The sequence below is a fragment of the Gopherus evgoodei genome, chromosome 17, assembly GCF_007399415.2.
Source record: "Gopherus evgoodei ecotype Sinaloan lineage chromosome 17, rGopEvg1_v1.p, whole genome shotgun sequence".
Lineage (NCBI taxonomy): Eukaryota > Metazoa > Chordata > Testudines > Testudinidae > Gopherus > Gopherus evgoodei.
The window spans coordinates 18,343,867-18,364,377 of record NC_044338.1 but is presented as its reverse complement, the minus strand read 5'-3'; the positions used below and the strand labels follow the sequence as shown (position 1 = coordinate 18,364,377).

Here is a 20,511-nt window from a genome sequence, read left to right as displayed (position 1 = left end):
ATACTCTTCTGTAAAACAGCTTCCACATTTCATAGTAGAACTGACATATACTGGAATGACTGTTTAGGTGAAGCAATTCCTGCATGCATAATATGAAAAGTGCTTCAGGATCCTTCAGGATGGAAGTCCCTATATAAACACACAAGATATATTAAGTATCGGGAGTAGCCGTGTTAGTCTGTATCCACAAAAACAATGAGGAGTCTGGTGGCACGTAAAATACTACCACATTTATTTGGGCCATAAGCTTTTGTGGGTAAAAAAACCCACTTCTTCAGATGCATGGAGTGAAAATTACAGATACAGGCATAAATATACTGGCATATGAAGAGAAGGGAGTTACCTTATATCTATGCCTGTATCTGTAATTTTCACTCCATGCATCTGAAGAAGTGGGTTTTTACCCACGAAAGCTTATGCCCAAATAAAGATATATTAATTTATCTCTTGCATCTTAAAAAGCCAACTAAAACATTATGGTGTATTAAATACCTCCACACTGGGATAAGATTTTAAAAGTGTACTAGTACCAGTTTCAGGAAAAAGAAAAAGGAATTGTTACAGCTCTTTCACAACAGATCTTCAGGGTGGTAAAGGATGACCTAATTCAACATAAAGATCAGAAGGACTTTATTGGGTCTCCAAATTAATGTGACAGACAGTTGAACAAACAGGAAGTGTCAAAACTTGAGTCATCATTCAAACAATAAATTCACAAAATGAATAAAAGTTAGTTCCTAGTCCAAAAAAAAACTTACATAAAAGGATTATTATCAAGCATCAAAACTCTAAAAACGAGCTATAGATTCAAAATGTGTTGCCATTTGAAATTCACCTCAATCTGCTGGGAAAAGAATTACAAAACAAAATCGGGTGTAAAAGCACTAAGATATCAGGTTACATTTTGCTAGGACGAAAACAGGACCAAATAAAATACTTAGAGCAAAAAACACTCAAACAATTAAAGTAATTTTGTTCCAAAACACACTTGCTATCGTACCAGCTCAGTTTAATGTATCCATACAATAATCACAGTTCACATGTACAATCAAAAATGAGATTAATGTATAACTATTTCTGGATTTCAATACCTCCACAATTAACATTACATCTGGAAGAGAGACTAATATATGTACCTCCACCTTTTACTGTGAAGGATCCCAAAGAGCTTCACAGATTACACTGTCATCCCCCACCCACACTCCTGAAATGCAGCAACTGTTGGGGGTGGGAAGGCCACAACAAAATGAGACAGAGCACACTGTTCAACAGTGGGGAAAGGTGGCATGGAATGACAAAGTGTAATTTGCTCAAGTCTTTAAAAATACTGCATTGACTAATTTTTAAGCATCTATGTCAATATTAAAATTTAAGTTAAAGATACTGTAAATAGCTCTAGAGCTTTGTAACTATCTTCAGTATTTACACATCTTGACTTTCCAAGATTTCTAGAACAATTTTAACCACCAGGTGTTGGTTTTTTAAATCCCATTTGATGTAGGTTTTCAGTTTCAATTTTAGACTTCAAACCCCACTTACAGAGCAGAAAATTCCAGGTAGTGACATTAATAAAGTTTTACGTAGCATGCTGTAAGACATGACACATTAAAGAAGAGTCAAGTGTTCTGAGGATATGCCAAAACATCTCTTAACTAGTACTTGATTTTATTTCACTATCTGGAACACACACACAGACCACAACATAGTCTTGTGAGAAGTTTTAATCCTTCATGTTGCATTAAATATGCTTTTATTTTATCTTATTTTTTTAAATTAAAGTTCTAAGATGTTTTACAGCATCAGGGAAAGGGAGGGATTTAGAAAGGTTGCTAGAAACAAATGAATATCAAAGGATAGGAGACAGAGCGTGGTAGTCTTGCAACAGAATTTGTCAGTCAAAGACCAAGTGACAGAGGCTTTCTACACATGCCAAACCTTGATAGCAAGGCTTTTTCCTTGGCATGCACAGAGAGAAATGAACAGTGTTTTATACATGGGAATCAACAGCATATATCTGTAGAGCAATTTTACATGGTTCACATGCCAATCTAAAATAGATGACGAAACAATGCCAAATCCTATTTGGTGCAGACAGCCTGAGGGAGAACACTCAATACCTTGCAGTATTAAGCCTCATGTTCTCCTAAGTGCAGCTCCAGCACGAGTGTACATAGGGTCTAAAGGACATTTCTTCTACATTGATTTATTCTCTGAATGTTCTTCCATATCAGCCCACATACATGGCATTTACATCCTCTTACAATGGTGAGGACAAGAAAATGCCATCCTCCTGCAGGATCACTCACCCTATAAATAGGGGAGTATTAAATCACCGATTTCAGTCAGGAGATTTTCCTGGTAACAAACAACTGTTTGGAGATTATTTGAGCAGAAAATATGTTCACCTCAACAAATGAGTGGGCATGGATGATAAAGGATAAATTAAGCTGGCATCTTTAGTTAGCCAGTCATCCCTCTCTAGTATTCTGAGAATTTCAGGAGCATGGGGAAAAAAAAATTGGGTGAGCCTACTTTAAAAAAACCTGAAGTTTATAGCAATCACTTCCTGAAAGTGACACAATGACACAGCACAACTGACAATGCTGAAAGTGAATATATTCATAACTTTGATTTGTTTTTAAGGCATACTGTATAATTCTTGTGCTCACACAAAAACAGAGATTATGGTTCTAGGCCTGCAAGCGACCCCATATACAGGGAACTGCCCATATTAAAAACAAGACTGAGACCCAACTCTAAGCAGTCTAGGCAAAAATCTAACATTACTGGCACCTTGTTTTTAAGAATGTTTACTGTTATCCCAATGCCGCAGATTAAATAGCAGAAGAGCTATTTTCACAGCAGACATGCCAAACCCAGCATTTATTTCAATGCTATGAACATGAAAAAAAAAAATCAAGCAACATAAAAATAGGTAAGTATTTTGCTGACAAAATTAACAGCTAAAGAGCATCTTTCAGATGACAGACAAATGGTACTTTATTTATATCTGAAATAAAACATCTATTCATTTAAATACAGTAGAATCCTTTTTAAGCAAGCCTCCATTATCCAGCTCTCCATAAACCAAACTAGGCAGCACAGCCCCCCGGCCCGCAGCTGACAGACAGAGATAGAAAGAGAATAGAAAACTCTTTGCCCATTCTTCTGGTTATCTGAATTTTTGATTATCCAACTTGGCCCCAATTAGATCAGATAAACAGGATTCCACTCTAACTTGATTCCGAAGTTACTTTGATATGAACGCATGTCAACTTCAACAATGAAAAATAAATTAAGTGTAGACACACAGACAAACCGTAAGTTTTAAATTTATTGAGCTATTCTGGTGATGTTTATAGTTCCACGCTAAATAATCAAAAGATAAGTTTAAATTTAGCAGGAACACAAGATAAAGATAACTCAGTGACACAGCTACTGAAGAACAGAGTTCAGAAAACTGGGTTCTATTCCCAACTCTGCCTTGAACTCTTGACAAAGGGCAACTCTCTATCACAAATCCAGTAAAGTGCTCAGAATACTCAAGTACTTAAAAGTTAGGCACATGCTTGAGTACTTTGTTGGATCAGGGTCTTTGCTCTGTAACATGGGGACACTTACCCACCTTTGTAAAATCCAGTGAAAGCTACAGGTGAGAAGCCCTATATATGATAAATACAAAGTATTACTTTTTTGGGAATTGAGAATAGGATATAGCACCTTTTCACCAGTCTAATGTTTAAACATTGACTGAATAGTTATCAGGTGCTAATGGACTAGATGAAATGAGTTGACAGTCAACCCAAATTTCTGACAGCACAGGTAGGTTATTTAAATCACATTCTGGACCCTTGTTAGCAGTCTTGCCAGAGAGCATGGATATTCGGATTACAATAAGTAAATAGTAAGAAACGGATGAAGGGTGCAGTGAAAAAGCTTCACCCTACCATATAGAACTTGTTCTGTGAACAAAGGACTTTAGTCTCCAGCCATTAATCTAACACATATCATATACGACCTTATGAGTATTCCACTGCCTTCTGCCAGATGGAGTATCAGATCTGCTTGAGTGTTGCAGTCTACAATCATTACAACCAGTAATAGCTGGCTTGGATAGAAACCCTACAAACTACAGATAGCTAAACTGGTAGAAGTTTGTCTGTTTTTAGAATGCAGAGCTGTTTGAGTCACATTACCTATGCATGCAGTTAGCTGCCTGCAGTTTCAAGTGGTGCAACCACAAACTGTGGCACACTAAATTCATCTTTTACATCACTGCAGACTTGTGTTGTATGTTTTGCGTGTGCTATCTACAATTCATGGAAAAAAATCTAGAGAAAAACTTGATACACCAGACATCCTGCTCTCATATTACAAGCAACACTGAGTCGCATACTTTATAACTATATGCTTTTACATAAGAGAGCATATATATGACATTGTGTCATCTTGAGTGTGGATATCCAAATTTTATAACTGATTGCTAGCAAAAATGTTCTTATGGTGATTTGGTACCAACATCAAGATTTTACTAGGATATACATAACTCAAGACTTTGCCACTTCCTAGTCACTTCAATAGACTTTTTTTTTTTTTCATGATTCCAAATGATGCTAGCAATAAGCTGAAAAATATCCATATTTTAAGAATACCATGTCCTTTACTGGGCTGTTTTTTCTGTTTAAAAATATAAATTAATCCTGGAGAAAGGTGGCCGACAGCCCTGAAAACTAAAGCCCTGTTTATTCATACAAGTACAGAAGTAAACTGTGTCAATAAAGAATACTTAACTATAACACAGAACCTTTCATCCACAGATGTCAAAGTGCTTCACAAAGGAGGGTCAGTATCATTATCTCTACTTCACAGATAGGAAATAAACGCAGAGAGGTGAAGCAAAGTGCCTGTGGTCACACAGGAGGTCAGTAGCAGAGCTAACAACCACCAAGAACAGAACCGAAAGCCTCAACTCAATTCACAAAGTTATTACCATGTTGATGGCAGAAAAACTAAGGCTATGCTTAAACTACTGCCTATGTCGGCAAAACATTTGTCGCTCAGGGGTCTGAATAATCCACCCCCCTGAGCGATGTAAATTACACCAGCATAAGTGCTCATGTGCAGTGTTCTGTCAGTGGGAGAGCTTCTCCCACAGACAGCTTATGCTGCTCGCAGAGGTGATATTTTTTATGTCAACAGGAGAGTTCGCTCCCAATAGCATAGAGCGTCTTCACCAGACGCACTGCAGCAACACAGCTGTACTGGTACAGCTACAACACTGTATGTATAGGCATGGCCTCAGTCATTATCTGTTTAGGCTGAATTTGAACCAGTGAGATAGAGCTGAAAGACACCTTGTGCTTCTGTCTGTTCCCAAATCATTAGTTCCAAAATATGATTAGTTCACACTTGGTCAATATCAGTGACTTGCTACTTTAAAGAAAATTATAGATTTATCTGACCAATTTGTAGTCCATATCAAAGTATCCCTATACCCGTGTACATATCTGTATCTTTTTGATAAACACTCTCAAATACCTAATATCACAAGTGGGGAAAGAGTTGCGAGAAATAAAAGTTTCTCTAGATATCAAAAAGGGAACAACTTCTAATTGCACTTCACTCAATCCACACCTTTAAGCTTTTGCTTTAAATGTTACGTATATTAAGAAGCCAAGATACCTTAATAAGTGAAAGATGAGGCCTTTCTATTTACGATATATCAACTTTATTTTTAGACACTAAATCAGAGGCAAACACTTCTTGTTTAATAAAATGGGAGTGGGGAGAATGTTTTAACTACTACCAAAAAATTAAACACTGAATGACATTTTATATGAGAAGTGTATCAAAACTTGTTAGCATAAACACTAACCTTAATAACTAGAGATTAGCCAAATCTACCACGGGTACTTCTAAATCATGCTATCATGTTGGTATCTGAGATGGGACCTTTCCAGCAATGTCCAACAGCAGTAGCTTGCTGGTAATTCCAGCACACCACTCCATACCACACATCCAATGCAACTGGTAAATACGATGTAGTACTGGATATCCACTGGGAGACACACTCAGTTTCCAGTTGTACTGGTTAGTATGCATCGGCAAATTTGGCACTGGGAGCAACCTTCTCCATCACTTACCATTTCCTCCCACTCCATCCAAAATCTGGAGTCTCACTTTTCCCTTGTTTGCTTCACCTGTCCTAGCTTCCTACATGATTATGCCCTTTGTCTTCTGTTGGGCAATAACCACAAACTGAAACTGACCACTTCTCAGACTTCATAACTTGATACCAGGAGCAGGAAGAGTAACTTAGGCTCTATCTATACTAACAAAATTAATGTTGAGGGATCTAGTTGTACCATGGTGGCTCACCAACATGGTACTATCTTTATATGTAGTGCAAACTGTTTTAAAATGGGTGAAGACCAGGGCATGATTATAAACAGTTTGGTGCCATCTATACACACACAAGAGCAACCCATGTTTTAACAATATTTTAACTAGTTCCCTAACAGTTGTTTTCATAATACTCCAATTACATAACAAGAATCAGGTCAGCTGCACAATGCTGCTGCTGCAGCACTCTTAACACTGAAATTGTCCCATTTGGAGCAGGAGAGTTTGTTCACAAAATGGTTTGTTTACAAAATGCCTACACCTGTTAGACATATTCAGTACTTCCAGAACGTGATAATTTGCATATATACTTTATATATTTGTAAAACCCTTGCAGATTTGACCAGTGTATTTTAAATTAATACAATGTAATCCAACAAATGGATTTTAAACCCCCCTTTTAAAAGCAACAACAAATTGATAGGCTCCACTACAATAAAGAGGGTAAAAAGATAAAGGTGGGAAATATAGGGCCAATTGTGATCAAACTAAAGCACTTACAAGGGAAAAGTTTCAGTTGGGTTTTTTCCTCCTCCTCAAGTGGGTAGAGATTGAAAAAAGAGAGGGAGACAGTTCCACACCCCAGGGTCCACCACAGCAAAACAATCACTAGTCAAACAAACAATGATGTGATGAGTCTCACATATGGTTGAGGCCTACATACTCTATGAACTATGCTCTTCTAAGGATTACCACTATTCATAATGCCCCTAGCAAACTGGGTCCCCAATCCCAATCAGGGCTTCTGGGCATCAAATTTAAAAAAAAAAAAAAAAAAAAAAGTGTCTATTTAAAATTACCCAAACACATAAAAAAGCAAAGGGCTAGCTAGAATCAGGCATAGTGCAGGGCACGTACATTCCAACTTCCCCTATGCAACTGAAAACATACCTCAATCATAACAAATCCTTATTAACCCAGCCCTACACCAAGAGTGTTTAGTTTTCCCAAGTGATTGAGGCACCGGAGTTGCAATTCAGGCACATAATTAAGAATCTTTAATTTAAAAGTAGCCAGACTTCAAAACTAGGCCTTCTACAGTGCACTAGCTTTTCACAGATTTATCATGTCACCTGCCTTCTTTTAGTTTAAAATATTTATACTGAAAAAAAAAATTAGTATATTCTGCTAAATCACAATACAGAACTGACCAAGTAGTAATGGCATATAAAACACACAGCTCGAGATATCCAAGACCCTAGTCATTAGCAACACCAATGAATACTTTTTGATCTAACACAAATTCTGCAAGTTGCATTTGTTTTCTACCAAATCCAAATATTATTTAAGAATGGGAAGTTAAAGAGTTATTTTCAGATAGTTTATATTGGTAAATACAGAACAACCTAAACACTGGGCCTAAACTAACAATATTTATAAAAATGTAATGTTAATACTAATATTTAGTTCATTACTTTCAAATTCAAAATACACAGTTATTTGGATTTAGATGTTCTTCCATAGGGTGCGCAATCCAAAATACTTGAACACAAAATACTTTGAGTAATATCCAGCAAGTAAAACAAACTAAAAACAAACGTGAAAATGACTAGTCCAGTCTCACTGTCCAGCCAGAGGGAAGAAACAATAAGTAAATAAATAGTACAGGTGCTTCAAACTAAATGAGATTTTTCTTTTAATTATTACATTTTCATTATGGGTTTTAATAATTTAAGATACTCTTCAATACATTAATAAAGAAGTTCAGTCTTCTCATCTTTTTTCCCCAAGTTCAGGTCTCTCACCAACAGCTAAGATCCTGCACAAGTCTTTCCCTGTGTTAGGGCTTTGGAGCGGAGCCCGGAGCTGGAGCGCAGAGCAGCTCCGGAGCAGTGGAGCTGCAGGTTTTTGCCTGGAGCTGGAGCGGAGCTGGACCACAGCTCCAAAGCCCTGCCTGTGTATGTGTCTGTTCTTGTTTCCTAGTCCTCCTGTCCTCTGCTAAACTTCCATTCAGCTTTTTTCCCCTCAACCTTGTGATTTCTTCCATGCTGCCACTACACTTGGAACTCTCTCTATCTTCCGTCTGCACCAAAAATAAACCCTCCCTTCCTTCAATCTCTCCTTAACAGCACTTTTTCATGAAGCATGTGTAGGACAGTCCACCACAAAATAAATAACTCAAAATCTTAAAGTGGTACATTCAGGTTAACACTTATCTGGTCAGCAGGTGTTTGTGTCCAAATTGTATTATGTGTTTTTGGAAGCAAGCTCTTTATGAAAGGGACCACAACTACAATTTCAAACTTCAGCACCTGAATAAAAAGGGCCTGATGTCAGTGGGAGCTGCAAGTGCTCATCAGCTTAAAAAAAATTACTTTTATTTAAATGTTTACATATACATTTAGGTGCCCAAAACATGAAGATTTTGGCTTATGTCTTCCTCTAGATCTGTAAAGAAGCTATCTTTACATTCATCCTCAGTTTGTTCAGACTGAGACCTTAACGTCACACATTCATTCCACAACAATTTTCCTCTTACATTAAGAAAAACAAACTGGCACATTCATCCTTTGTATTATTTCCTGGATAGTTAACTGGATATTTTATTAAGAATGCTGATTTAAGAGTCATCTCATTCAAATGTGATGGAGAGACCTTCTTCCTTCCACTGGCAACTCAACTGGTAACTAATTTTGTTCATCTCTGCAGTAATTAACTACATGTCAACTAAATGGAAACCCAGGCTGAGGGCTGAAAGTTGGAATCTGCTTTGATATTGCATCATTTGCATTATTACGTTAAAATTTAATTGAGGTACAGCTAACAATGTAATAATGCTTAAAAGTGTATCTCCAAAAACAAATCAGACTAGTGACAGAAAGTTCCCTGAGCAGGCAGGGATCAGAGTTTGGGGTCTAAGCTTTGAACTGCTGCAGTTCAGAACATAAAGGTACTCAGACTGAAGAAACAAGAAAGGAGCATATCATCGTACTCTCTAGTGTCCCTCTCCAACTGGCAGTAGGAAGAGTATCAAGTTCCAGAGGGAACTGCACAAAACAGCCTTCCTTACCACAGTAAAAGGTAAACTCCCAGAGGTTCCCTTTCTTTACCAAATGGAATACATTAGCAACTGGAACCTGGAATGCTGTAAGACAAACATATGAATCAAATTTATCAGCAGATTTTGCAAATTTACACTAAATTTAGAACAACACTGTATGTTAAAAGCAAACATCCTGGAACAACACTTTATTGGGAGTGTTACACAAAGCATGCAGTACCTCCACACTTATTGTTCACAGAGCTGGGAGGATAGTTCATGCATGTTTTCCACTTATATACAAATACATATTCAGCTATGGTTTATCATTGTTGTTTTCATTTATTTTTTCTCTTCCACTCATGCCCAAAGGCTCAGATCAGAATCAGGCCCTTGGACAAACACAAAGGAAAATCTGGTACCTGCCCTGAAGAGGAGCAAATTAGAAATCATTTCACTCTAAGGGGGGGAAAACAAAACAAAAAACAAACAAAAAACAGTTAATATAATACATTTAAGAAAGTAAATTTCATATTTAGATTTGATTGAAAATACCCATAATAGTAACAACAAAAGCTTGTTTTCCTAGTACATCTTGCTAGATAGGGTGTAGCTTTCACTATTGATGCTAAGGAAGTTATCTGCAGCTCTACAAGAAGGAATGTTGAGGTAACTGGAAATCTAGCCAAGTCCTTAAGTTATACGGGTGGGGAAAAACAACAAGCCAAAAGGAAAAAGTTTCCAACTCTCCCCATCATCCTATTTCCACTTGCCATAAGGCAACCTCAAATCATTTTCTTCTTAATAAAAGACCACTATGGCTGCTGCAACACTAAGTTGGTTTTTAAACAATCTTTCCCTTTCAACAGCATTCCTTTCCATAAAAGAAGTTATTTAGTGCTTAACCTGTCTACTTTTAAGTTATGTAGCAGCTAGTAAATAATTACCTGTGTCTACCAGTTTAAATCTGTAATTCACCCCTTTTGTAATAACTTTTGTTACTTATTTGATATATTAAATATATAAGGGCCAGTAATGTAGCCCTTGTTAAGGAAATTCCCAATACAATCAAAGGGGAAAAAAGGAATGCAGAATCAGATCCACATAATAGATGCACTTGTTATCCAGTTCTGAACTCTGGTAAATACTTTTGTGCATGTGGCAGTTTTTTAACTCCTTGTCCAACTGACCTCAAATCTGGCAAAAAAAATGTTTACCTCAATCATAAATCAATTCTACTTATTTTGTGGTGGACATTCTTTTGTTTTTGGATTTGGGGAAAGAGGAGAAGAGAGGGGACACACACACACACACACACACACACACTTACAATGGAAGTTCACTTATAACTATGGATCATCTACTACTGCTCCATAATTATTCCACTAGGGCCAAATCCTCAGTTCGTTAGACAGATGGGTGGTCTGCATGTTGTGCCTTTTTTCCTGTTATAGGAGGGGAGGTATTTGCCACAGCCCCCCCAAAAAGTAGAGAGAATAAGCTTTCCTTCCTTGGCAAACAGCAGCTAGCATTGACACATCCCATCTCTTTTGCCTCCAAGATGAACTCCAGCAGGAAGCAGGAAGATTCAACAAAGCAGAATTTTGTGAGACAGAGAGAAGATCCCCTACACATCCCCAAACTCTGCTTCTCAACCTGAAATAGAACCACAATGTTTTTATTGAGTTAAGTACCTCCATGTTCAGGCAGAAGTGGATGGAATCTAGTTATAAACCTTGGCACATCTTCTCTTGACACATGCATAATTCTCATCACGGATAATATAGCAAGGAGATGTTCCCTCACCCCACCTTCAGGACAGAAACTATAAATTCCATTGTGACTTGGGAAAAGAAAATTCTCTCTAGATCCACTTTTGATTTAACAAAAAGTGGACAGCTATAAGCAAAGAGATCTTGGTTTTTGGTACAATCAAGGTCAGCTATAGGACGCCAAGAATTCCCCTTGTTTCCAATTAGATGCTAGAAGTACTTCAATATTTAAACTATTCATTACTATTTAGAAATCAGTTTTTCTTTTGTGAATGGGCCTACTTTGAAACAATCAATGGCAACAAACAGATAATGCTCCCTCTTTACCCTAACCATATGCTGCAAATACCTTGACACAAGACAAAAGTATACAGACAAGATTTGGCTTTAAGTTTAAATTCCCTGGTTTGTTAGTACAAGCCAAGCAGTTTTATTTTAAAAGATTTATGTGCGCGTGCGCATGGGGTTTTTTGTGCGTTTTTAAATAAAATGCATCTCTGCTTTGAAAAGTGACACCTGATCGTATTGAGTTTCTATGTTTATCTTAATGTTTCCACATCAAATTTATTCAATTTACAAATAATCTCTAGTTTTTCTGTTTGTCAGATCTCAGGTTGAGTTTGCAGGACTATCAAGCTGGGTTCATTCTCACCCTCATATTTCATTACTGATGCATCTTAAGGAGGATTTTATGCTATAACCACAGGAGCGTAACAAATTATTTGATGGGCAAGTTGCTTAATAATCCATCAAGATTATAAATAAACCAAGAACACAATACTTTAAGTAGAGTCAGACTCTTCCATTGTAACCTTTATCCTGCTGTACGGGAAGATAACTAAGATCACATGATTATTTTCATAGCAGGAGTTGCAGCTGCAACTCTTCAGAGCAACAGTACACCACTCCACCAAGCATCCATCTAGGTATTTAATCCATGCTCATCATAATGATAGCCAAGTGCTTCCAAAGATCTGTTTGCACAACATACTGACTTATTTGGCAGCAGCTGCCAAATATGGTTCCTCTCTCACTCAGAATCATAGAAGATTAGGGTTGGAAGAGATCTCAGGAGGTCATCTAGTGCATGGTTAAACCCAGTTTGGCAAGTGGTCCAGAGGTGCCGCCAAACCATTTTCAACACCTGATTCAGGAACCGTGATGGCCTCTGTTAGGGAAAAGGGTTGAACTTGGGGCCTGGCTGAACCATTTTAAACAATCTCAACAGCAAGTGGAGGGAGCGCTCATGTTTGACACCTGTCAAACCTTAAAGTTTTTGTTTCCAACATGTTCAAGTCGTAAGTAAGAGCTTTATTGTTTAATCCAAGCTTTCTTGGATGGTTTAGCCCTGCCGCCGAGTGCTGAAGTCTCTCCCCTGAGAAGCAAAATAAATTTAGTGAAAGGAGAAATGAATAATACAAAAGTTAGAGCTAATAGTGTTCTTGTCTGTGTATTTTAATTTACACAGATACAATCGTGACTGCAGGTTTCAGAGTAGCAGCCATGTGAGTCTGTATCCGCAAAAAGAACAGGAGTACTTGTGGCACCTTAGAGACTAAGAAATTTATTTCAGCATGAGCTTTCGTAGCTATGCATCCGAAGAAGTGAGCTGTAGCTCACAAAAGCTCATGCTGAAATAAATTTCTTAGTCTCTAAGGTGTCACAAGCAATCTTGACTGCAGTATTTAAACACCCACTGCTTTATGCTATAGTGCAGGTAGAGGTTTAGTAACAGTAAACATGGCTCCCCTAACAACTGAAAAGCGGCGGTTACCACTAGATAGTATGTGTGCCTGTTTTTGTCCCTTATTTCCTTCAACAGAGTCTCACTTGACCTCCTTACAAGTTTCCCAGCAAAAAGGTGGGTGGAGCAATAGCTTGAAACTGATGCAGCCTTGTAGCTGGTTTCAAACTACAGCCAGAGCTGGAGAAGTTCTTGACAGAACACAGGTGGGACTGTGTTACTTGTAAGATGCATGGAATCTCCCACCTGAGTGAGGCAATGAAAGTGCAGACAGAACAACATTTACGCAGTTCCACAGTTGGTTGAACAACCCACTACAAATGCCAGAAAAATTCCTTGTACAGAAAATACTTTAAGACTAAAACTGCCCCCACATCGCCATACAGAGAGTAACAAAGAGGTACTGCTTTATCCTCAGGATGGACTAATTTATTCCTTCTCGTCATGCTGGTTGGGGAGGAGGTAGAGAAATAAAGATATCTGAAATCAAAAATTACAGTTCTGTGCATGAGTAAATGGCTTGTCTGAATGTACTCTCCACCTCTTTGGTCACTCCAAAACTCTCTGTGACGAGAAATTGCACAAAGGTTATTATATACAAATTCATCAGTGATTTAGCTGATGGGCACACAACCTAGATCCATACAGTTCACATATAACATGTATAAAGTTATCAAGTAAGTAGTGACTAAGGCATTAGTGCTCAAATATAAACTCCAACTCATTATTGCTTCAAAAGGGAAGCCTAGCACTGCTGAAGTCAGATTGTCACATTTAGTCTACCATACACAAGATTAAAGTTTACACATTAATACTCTACAACAGTTTTTACAGTATGCACAGGAATTATAGTAAAAGTGAGTTGTTTTTAGTAAAAACAAAATAGACCAATCTCTCACAATGCAATTTGACTGTGTTCATTACATTCTAGAATTTGATTTACATGATAGCTACTTTAGAGTAATATGCTTTAAATCAATAAACATTTGTTGCAGCTTTATTTTCTTTACAAAAATGTATTTTAGATACCTTTCTACTGTGTTAAGTGTAACACTAAGAAAAATCATATTAGGAGTGCTGAGTTTTCAATTCTAAGGAAGTATAATTGCACATATACATATGCAAAATCAAGCATTTACAATTAAGGTTGTCAGACCTTGTTTAAATACATATTAATCTAAACCACTGTATTTGATACAATCCTGTATCTGGCTCTCATTTTCTGTATTCCTGTAGGTATTCTGGGTCACTATTAAGAATCCTTTCAAATTAGGAAAGTTCAGCCAAATCTACCTTAATCCAAAATCTTTAAAAAACAGAAACAAAACAAGACGTTACTTTCCTGCCACCCCGCAATTCATTTGAAAGTCAGAGGGCATCAGCCACTCACTATAGATAATACTTTGAAAAACAGAAAGTGCTATAAGTTCCCAGTGCTGTTCATCCATTAACTAATTAACCCTCTCAACAGCCCGGAAAGGCAGATGATCATCCCCCCGCACAGACCCTAAGGCAGCTTGTTTTAGTCCCATATTCTTATACCTTTTAATTTCTTTCCAAAACATAAACCCATCCTGACAGCATCTTCTCACCTTTAAGTTGACTGCAACTATGCCAAACATCAATGTAACATATTTTCGGCTCTTTTCAGGCTGCCTGCACGCTAAGCATGGGCACTTGCTGAACACACTCCTCAGTGGGGGCGATGGGTGGGTAGCAAAAGCTTTCTAGCCAGTTTATTTAAATCCTGAAACGCATGGAGTTTAAAGAGGCAGGACATAATATTCCTGCACCAATCAACCACAGTACGATAAAGCTAAATGTTGCAGCGCTGTTAATCGGCAGGGAAATCTCCGACTAATCGCTTCCCTCCGCCCCCCCCCCTTTCGTATATTAAGTAGTGGATCTTGAATCTCATCAAGGCATACACCCAAAAGGTAAAGAAAAGCTGCAGAGCAAGTACTTTTTCTTGAAAGGACAGGATTCCTAAGCGCTATGAGTAGCCACGTTAAAACAGCAACACTCAACGCATGTGTCAGGTCCTAGGCAGAAGGGAGTTCAGGCCGTATGGTTACAGCAGGAGGAAATGCCCGTCAGCCCCCGAGACACGCACACGGAGATAAGCTCAGAATATACCATACCCCCCTCCATACACATACCGGACGTCTCCCCGACACACTTCCCACTCCCCAGAAGTTCAACCCTCCGAAGTCAGCAGGAGCTAACTTCCATCAGACTCTTCGCTCCCGCCTCCATCCCGAGCATGGAAACTAACGCACTGCATACGCCACAATATGTGCAACGCTGCCCGCTTACACCCCAGCGGATGCCCCGCTCAGCCGCCAGTGCCAGCCCAAGCCCCCGCAGGACCGAGCCTCCCGAGCCCCAGCAAGAATCGGACTTCAGAATCCTCAGGGCCAGCCAGCAGGAGGCGGACCATGCAGCTCCCTCCCCCCAAAACAGACACCCCCCGTGCCAGCTTGAGCCCAGCCAGGACCGAGCCCTCGGCTCTTTCTCCTTTCCGACCTCCGGGCCAGCCGGACCTAAGCCCCCGCAATACCCGGACCTGAGCGCCAGCAGGCCCCGGAGCTCAGATTCCCCCCATGTCAGCCCAAACCGGACCCCCCCAGGACCGCACGCCAGATCACCCCCGTGCCAACCCCGGCAGCCCAGCCCAACCCAGCCCTCTCCGCACGTCCAACACCCGCGGCCCGAACCCGCCAGCAAATTCAAACCCACCCGGGGAGGGACGGTGGGAGGAAGGTCCAGCAATGGATGCCGAGATGTAAACAAACCCGGGACAGGCAGGGGGGCTCGGGGACCCTAGGGAAGGCTGGCCGGACGCTCCCTGCTGTGGGGAGCCCTGGGAAAGGAGAGCGAGAGCTAGCGGGAGGGGATCTGACAGGCCGCCCCCGGCACTGGGCTCCCCTGCCCCGGCTGTGGGGGGAGCCGGCGAGGGGGAAGAGCCTGCCCGAGCGGCGGCGGCGGCAGCGGCAGCAGCGGGGAAAGCGAGTGGCTCGGGCTGCTTTAAAAGCGCCGAGCGCTGGCACCACAGCGCCCCCAGCCCCAGCCGCTCAGAGGCTGCAGCCTGCGCCCGGCCGGCCGCCTGCGCCCCACACAAAGTCCCAGCACTCAATAAACTTTCCCCGGCTCCCAGAAATAAAGGGGAGCGGGGGCTGCCCCCCGCACGGCCGCCCTCTGCCCCGCACGACCCCGCCGGGGGGCTGGCCCGGGACAGGGCGAGCGGCAGCTCCGGCAGCTGCGGCTCCGGCGCCATCTTGGGCTGATCGATGAATTGAACAAAGAGGATCAATTTCTGATAAAGCCAGTTATCAATGGGGAGAGCGGGGCCGGGCCGCGCGGGGGGCTCCCCCTAGGCGGCGCGGGCCGGGGGGCCGGGCCCGGGGAGCGGCGGGGAGGCCCGGCGGCGCGGTCCGGCCGGCGGGGCGAGCAGAGAAGCCTGACCTGCAGCTGCTGTAAATCAAAGCGCTTCCAATATTGAAACATCGATCCCACATTGGCCGCCATCTTGAGACATATTGAGACAGAGTGAGCGGCTGATAGAGAGAGAGGGGCTGGAGTTCAGGAGCCGGGAGGGAGGGGGAAGGAGGGAGCCAGCCGGGCGGAGGGGGAGGGAGGCGGGCAGGGAGCGCCCAAATCCCGGCCTGGAGCCCGAGCCCGGCCCGGAACACGGACTCGCAGCCATTGCACAGAGATACAGCGAGCTGCTTCTCTCTCACCGGGGAACCAGCGCAGCAGCCAACACGCTCGCCTCCATCCAGCCGCCGCACAGGGACGAGATCTAACACACAGGGCAGGGAGATCGGGCACGGAAAACCCGCGACCATCCGGAGCAAATGCAGGGAGCCTCCTGAATGCAAGAGAGATTTATATTAGGCAAGGAGACAGCCTACTTGAAACACCCAAAACATCCTGGACAAACCCAGGCTCCAGAGCACCGCAAACAATGAATCTACACCGGAGACAAGCTGGAAAAGCACCCCAAAGAAATCCAAGATTCTAGAGTACAGAAATATATTTGCAGCAGTGGACAAGGCAATGTAACGGGGGGGGGGGAATCCAAAAACATCCAGGACAAATAGAAGTAGACGAAAAAATTCATATTAAAGCTACGATGTGGGGAGCCAGTTAAAAACAACCGCCTAGAGTACAAAAAGTATTTATATCGTACAAGGCTGCAACCTATATAAATACCCACAATATCCAGAACATACAAGGCTTTACAGTACAAGGGAGATGTGTATTAAACAAGAATAATCTAAAAACTCCTCAAACGTTTAAAAAAAATCGAGAACACATACACAATACATGTTTTACTCTGTAAGAATACACCAACTGAAATACAGAAAACTAACACTTTTATACATATAATTTCTAACTTGGTTTTGCCAGATTGCTTACTTTTTTCTTGTTTTCTAAGTGTTGTTGATGCATCCTGTTTTATGTTTGTAACTATAAGCAAACAAATGTGGGAACAGCAATAATAATAAATTAAATATATGCATTATGTCAAATTTGGCCTAAAATTGAGTTTATAACAAAAAAATTTGTTTACAAAACCTTAGCTCTATGCATTTCCTTGTTACAATTTTCAGTTGCAATAGAATCAGCTTGTATGTTTGTTCCCCTTCAATCCAAATGTTGTAAAACGTGTATTGTGCATGGAAACCTGAAAATAAAACTGACTAGAAATAAAGGTGAAACTGACTAGTGTGTTTTTATTGTCCAAGCTGAGAGAAATGCAAAAGCTAAATAAACAACATGACTGAGAAATAATTCAATTTTTTAAATTATTTCAGTTTTAATAATCCAGGTGATATTTGAAACACAGTTTCAGGAATTTGGGGCCCATCCTGAAAAGATTTACCTATATCAGTAGCTTAACTCGTGTAAGTAGTTCCATTGAAGTAAATTGAAAGATTCCCATGGATATCAATAGGCTTTGGATCAGGCCCTGTGAGTCATTTTTATTTTTTAAATAATACATATATTAATAAATAATTGATTAAATGTGATTATTAATTTATGGTAGTCCTCACTTTGTGGCAGATGCTTCTGAAATAGACAGTGAAGATGCTCCCTGTTTCAAGGAGCATACAATCTAAAGTCAGACAAGTAGACGGAGGTTGGGGGAGGAGGAAAAATAGTGTGTAACCTACAAAAGCTAATTTGATTCACTGTAACCAACTTAGTAAAAGTGGGTCTTTAAGAGGAATTTGCCTAGATGTGGACAGGCATGTATTCACATTCTCAAGAGTCTTTGCAGGATCAGGGCCTTACATAGAGGGCCTTTACTCACATGAGTTGTGTTAGTGACCACTGACTTTAGTGGGACTGCTCACTTGAAAGTCTGCAAGATCAGATCTACAGCTTGCACCCTTAACTGTACGGTCATGTGGACAGAATGTTCATGGAAGCAGAGACCAAGAAGACATAAGAACTTTTTTGCACTAAACAACTTTTTTCTATGAAGGGAAACATTTTTTCCTTGTTAGTGTTTTAAACCACAGCCATTTTACCAAGTTTATCTGTTTAATAAAATAAAGTATTTTAAAGAGACATTCCTCCTTTATACAAATAAGAATTATCTCTTTATTTCTTTAGTGTTAAATCTACAAAAAAACACAGGGCCTGAATCTGTCCCTACTGAAGTTAATAGCAAAACTCCTGCTGACTTCAACCAGGACCATAATTCAACAACAACAAAAAAATACTACTTTTGTAATACATATGATTGATGTTTATGTCATGATTTATTTGTCCTGAACATTTCAATGTGGGTGAGGGGAGCAAATTCAATGCTGAATGCACATGTGTACAGAGCACCAACTTGTAGTCTTTTTGGTGCCAAAGCTTCCATTATCTGCAGTGGGAATTTTGAGTATTCTGGGATGGAAGATCAGGCCCATAATTAGTTAAAACTAAACTTAGAGCTGTGAAAAATCTTTCTTTGTAATACTGATATATGTGGGTCTACAAAGGGAATAGATATATATGTACATATATGTGTGTATAATTTTTTATAATTAAACAGCCTATTGAAAAATGTATTTGATCTCTTTTTAGTGAATTTAGTACTCACTAAAGGTACTAGATTGACAGTACTGGAAAATGTTTATATGGCACGGACAACAGCAGAGCAAATTTCTACAAATTATCCACCAATGTGTTCTAGAGACATGGTTATTTCACACTCCATCTCCTTTCACACATTGGCCTTTCTGTGAAAATTGATGCTTACAAGGATATTAATTGTGAGGGTGGTTTTTATGCTATGCATATGTAATGACCAACAGCTACAGACATACAGACACGAAAATTGTTAGTTGTTTCTACTAGGAATAACACTAATAACATTTGGTTGTGAAAATGCCAGGCCTCTACCTGGTAGCTCCACTAGTGTAGGCCCAACATTCCCTGTATTGCAGAATTCACAGCACCTCTGTTAGGCAGACAGACTATGCAGCTGCAGACAGTTTAGCTTGTTTTGAGAAAGATGCCTCTTTTGCTTGCTTAAGTAGCTATGTTTTTGGCTGCCCAATCCCTTTGCTGGGACAGCGTTTGTGATTTTGCCCAACTTGCTATTATACCTAACAGTTATGTTAGGAGAGGGACTGAGCATGCAAAGTCCTCCTTGATATATCAGATGGATGCGGGGTTCCTCTTTGGCTGACAACAGCCAAGGAGAGAGAGACTGGTTAGGCTGTGCAGTCCCAGAAACAGTGTATTTGGCTGACAGAACCGAAATGGGAGTTGAATATTGGCAAGGGGAAGAAGAAAGAACTCTTCCCCTCCAGCGAGCCTCTCCAAACTCTTACTTCCCCGATCAAGGGCCACAAGTTACTCTGTTTATTTTCAACTGAAAGAGGCTAGGATGCTCATCCTCATCGTTTCACCACTGTCTCTGCCAGTCAGTTCCCAGTCCAGGCAGCCGTAAAGAGAAATGTGAAAGAATCCTGCAATGCTGGGTAGGTAGTCCCAATTTTTATTTTGGACTTACTAGGAAAAATGTACAGGGATGTAAAAATCAAGGATGACAAATTAGGTTAGTGTTTTAGATTTGGGTCATACAGCCTCAGTATAACAAATTATGTAGTAATACCCCAGTAGGGAAAAATATGTATCTGACCCGAGTCATTTTCTGGAAACACATCTGGTTAAAATTCAAGGTTTTAAATTTAGTAATATTTTAGAAATACATTTGGTAAGTATTAAATTACTGTGTTATATCTGGAAATATTTATTATACTAATGTGTTAAGCAGAGATTTACATCTATCAAGAAATATGAATGATTGTCATATGTGTATAACAAATGAATCCTGATATAAATAAAAATTTATTCTACTTTTTAACTTTATTGTAATCTTTTTGCAAGAGTTACATCTTGTCACATTACTGTCCGTTAGAAATAAAAGCTTTATGACTAGGTGTCAGTACATTTAGTAATACCATTTTGAGTAGAAATAAGCTGTAGAGCTTGACCCTGTGAAGTGCTGAGAAACTTCAGCTCTAGCAGAAGACAGTGGCCTGACCTGTAACTCCTCTTGACTTCAGCGGGACTTGAGGGTACCTATCGCACAGGATCAGGCC

General features: G+C 40.1%; 1 protein-coding gene across 1 annotated transcript in view; it reads right to left on the bottom strand.

Moving 5' to 3' along the window:
* CUX1 (cut like homeobox 1) overlaps positions 1-16,531 on the bottom strand; it is a 356,919-nt gene extending 340,388 nt beyond the window's left edge. Inside the window, 1 exon segment of the mRNA XM_030536988.1 lies at positions 16,364-16,531. Within this exon segment, the coding sequence (XP_030392848.1) occupies positions 16,364-16,426 (63 nt within the window). The 5' untranslated portion in view covers positions 16,427-16,531.
* Positions 16,532-20,511: the final 3,980 nt, after the last annotated feature.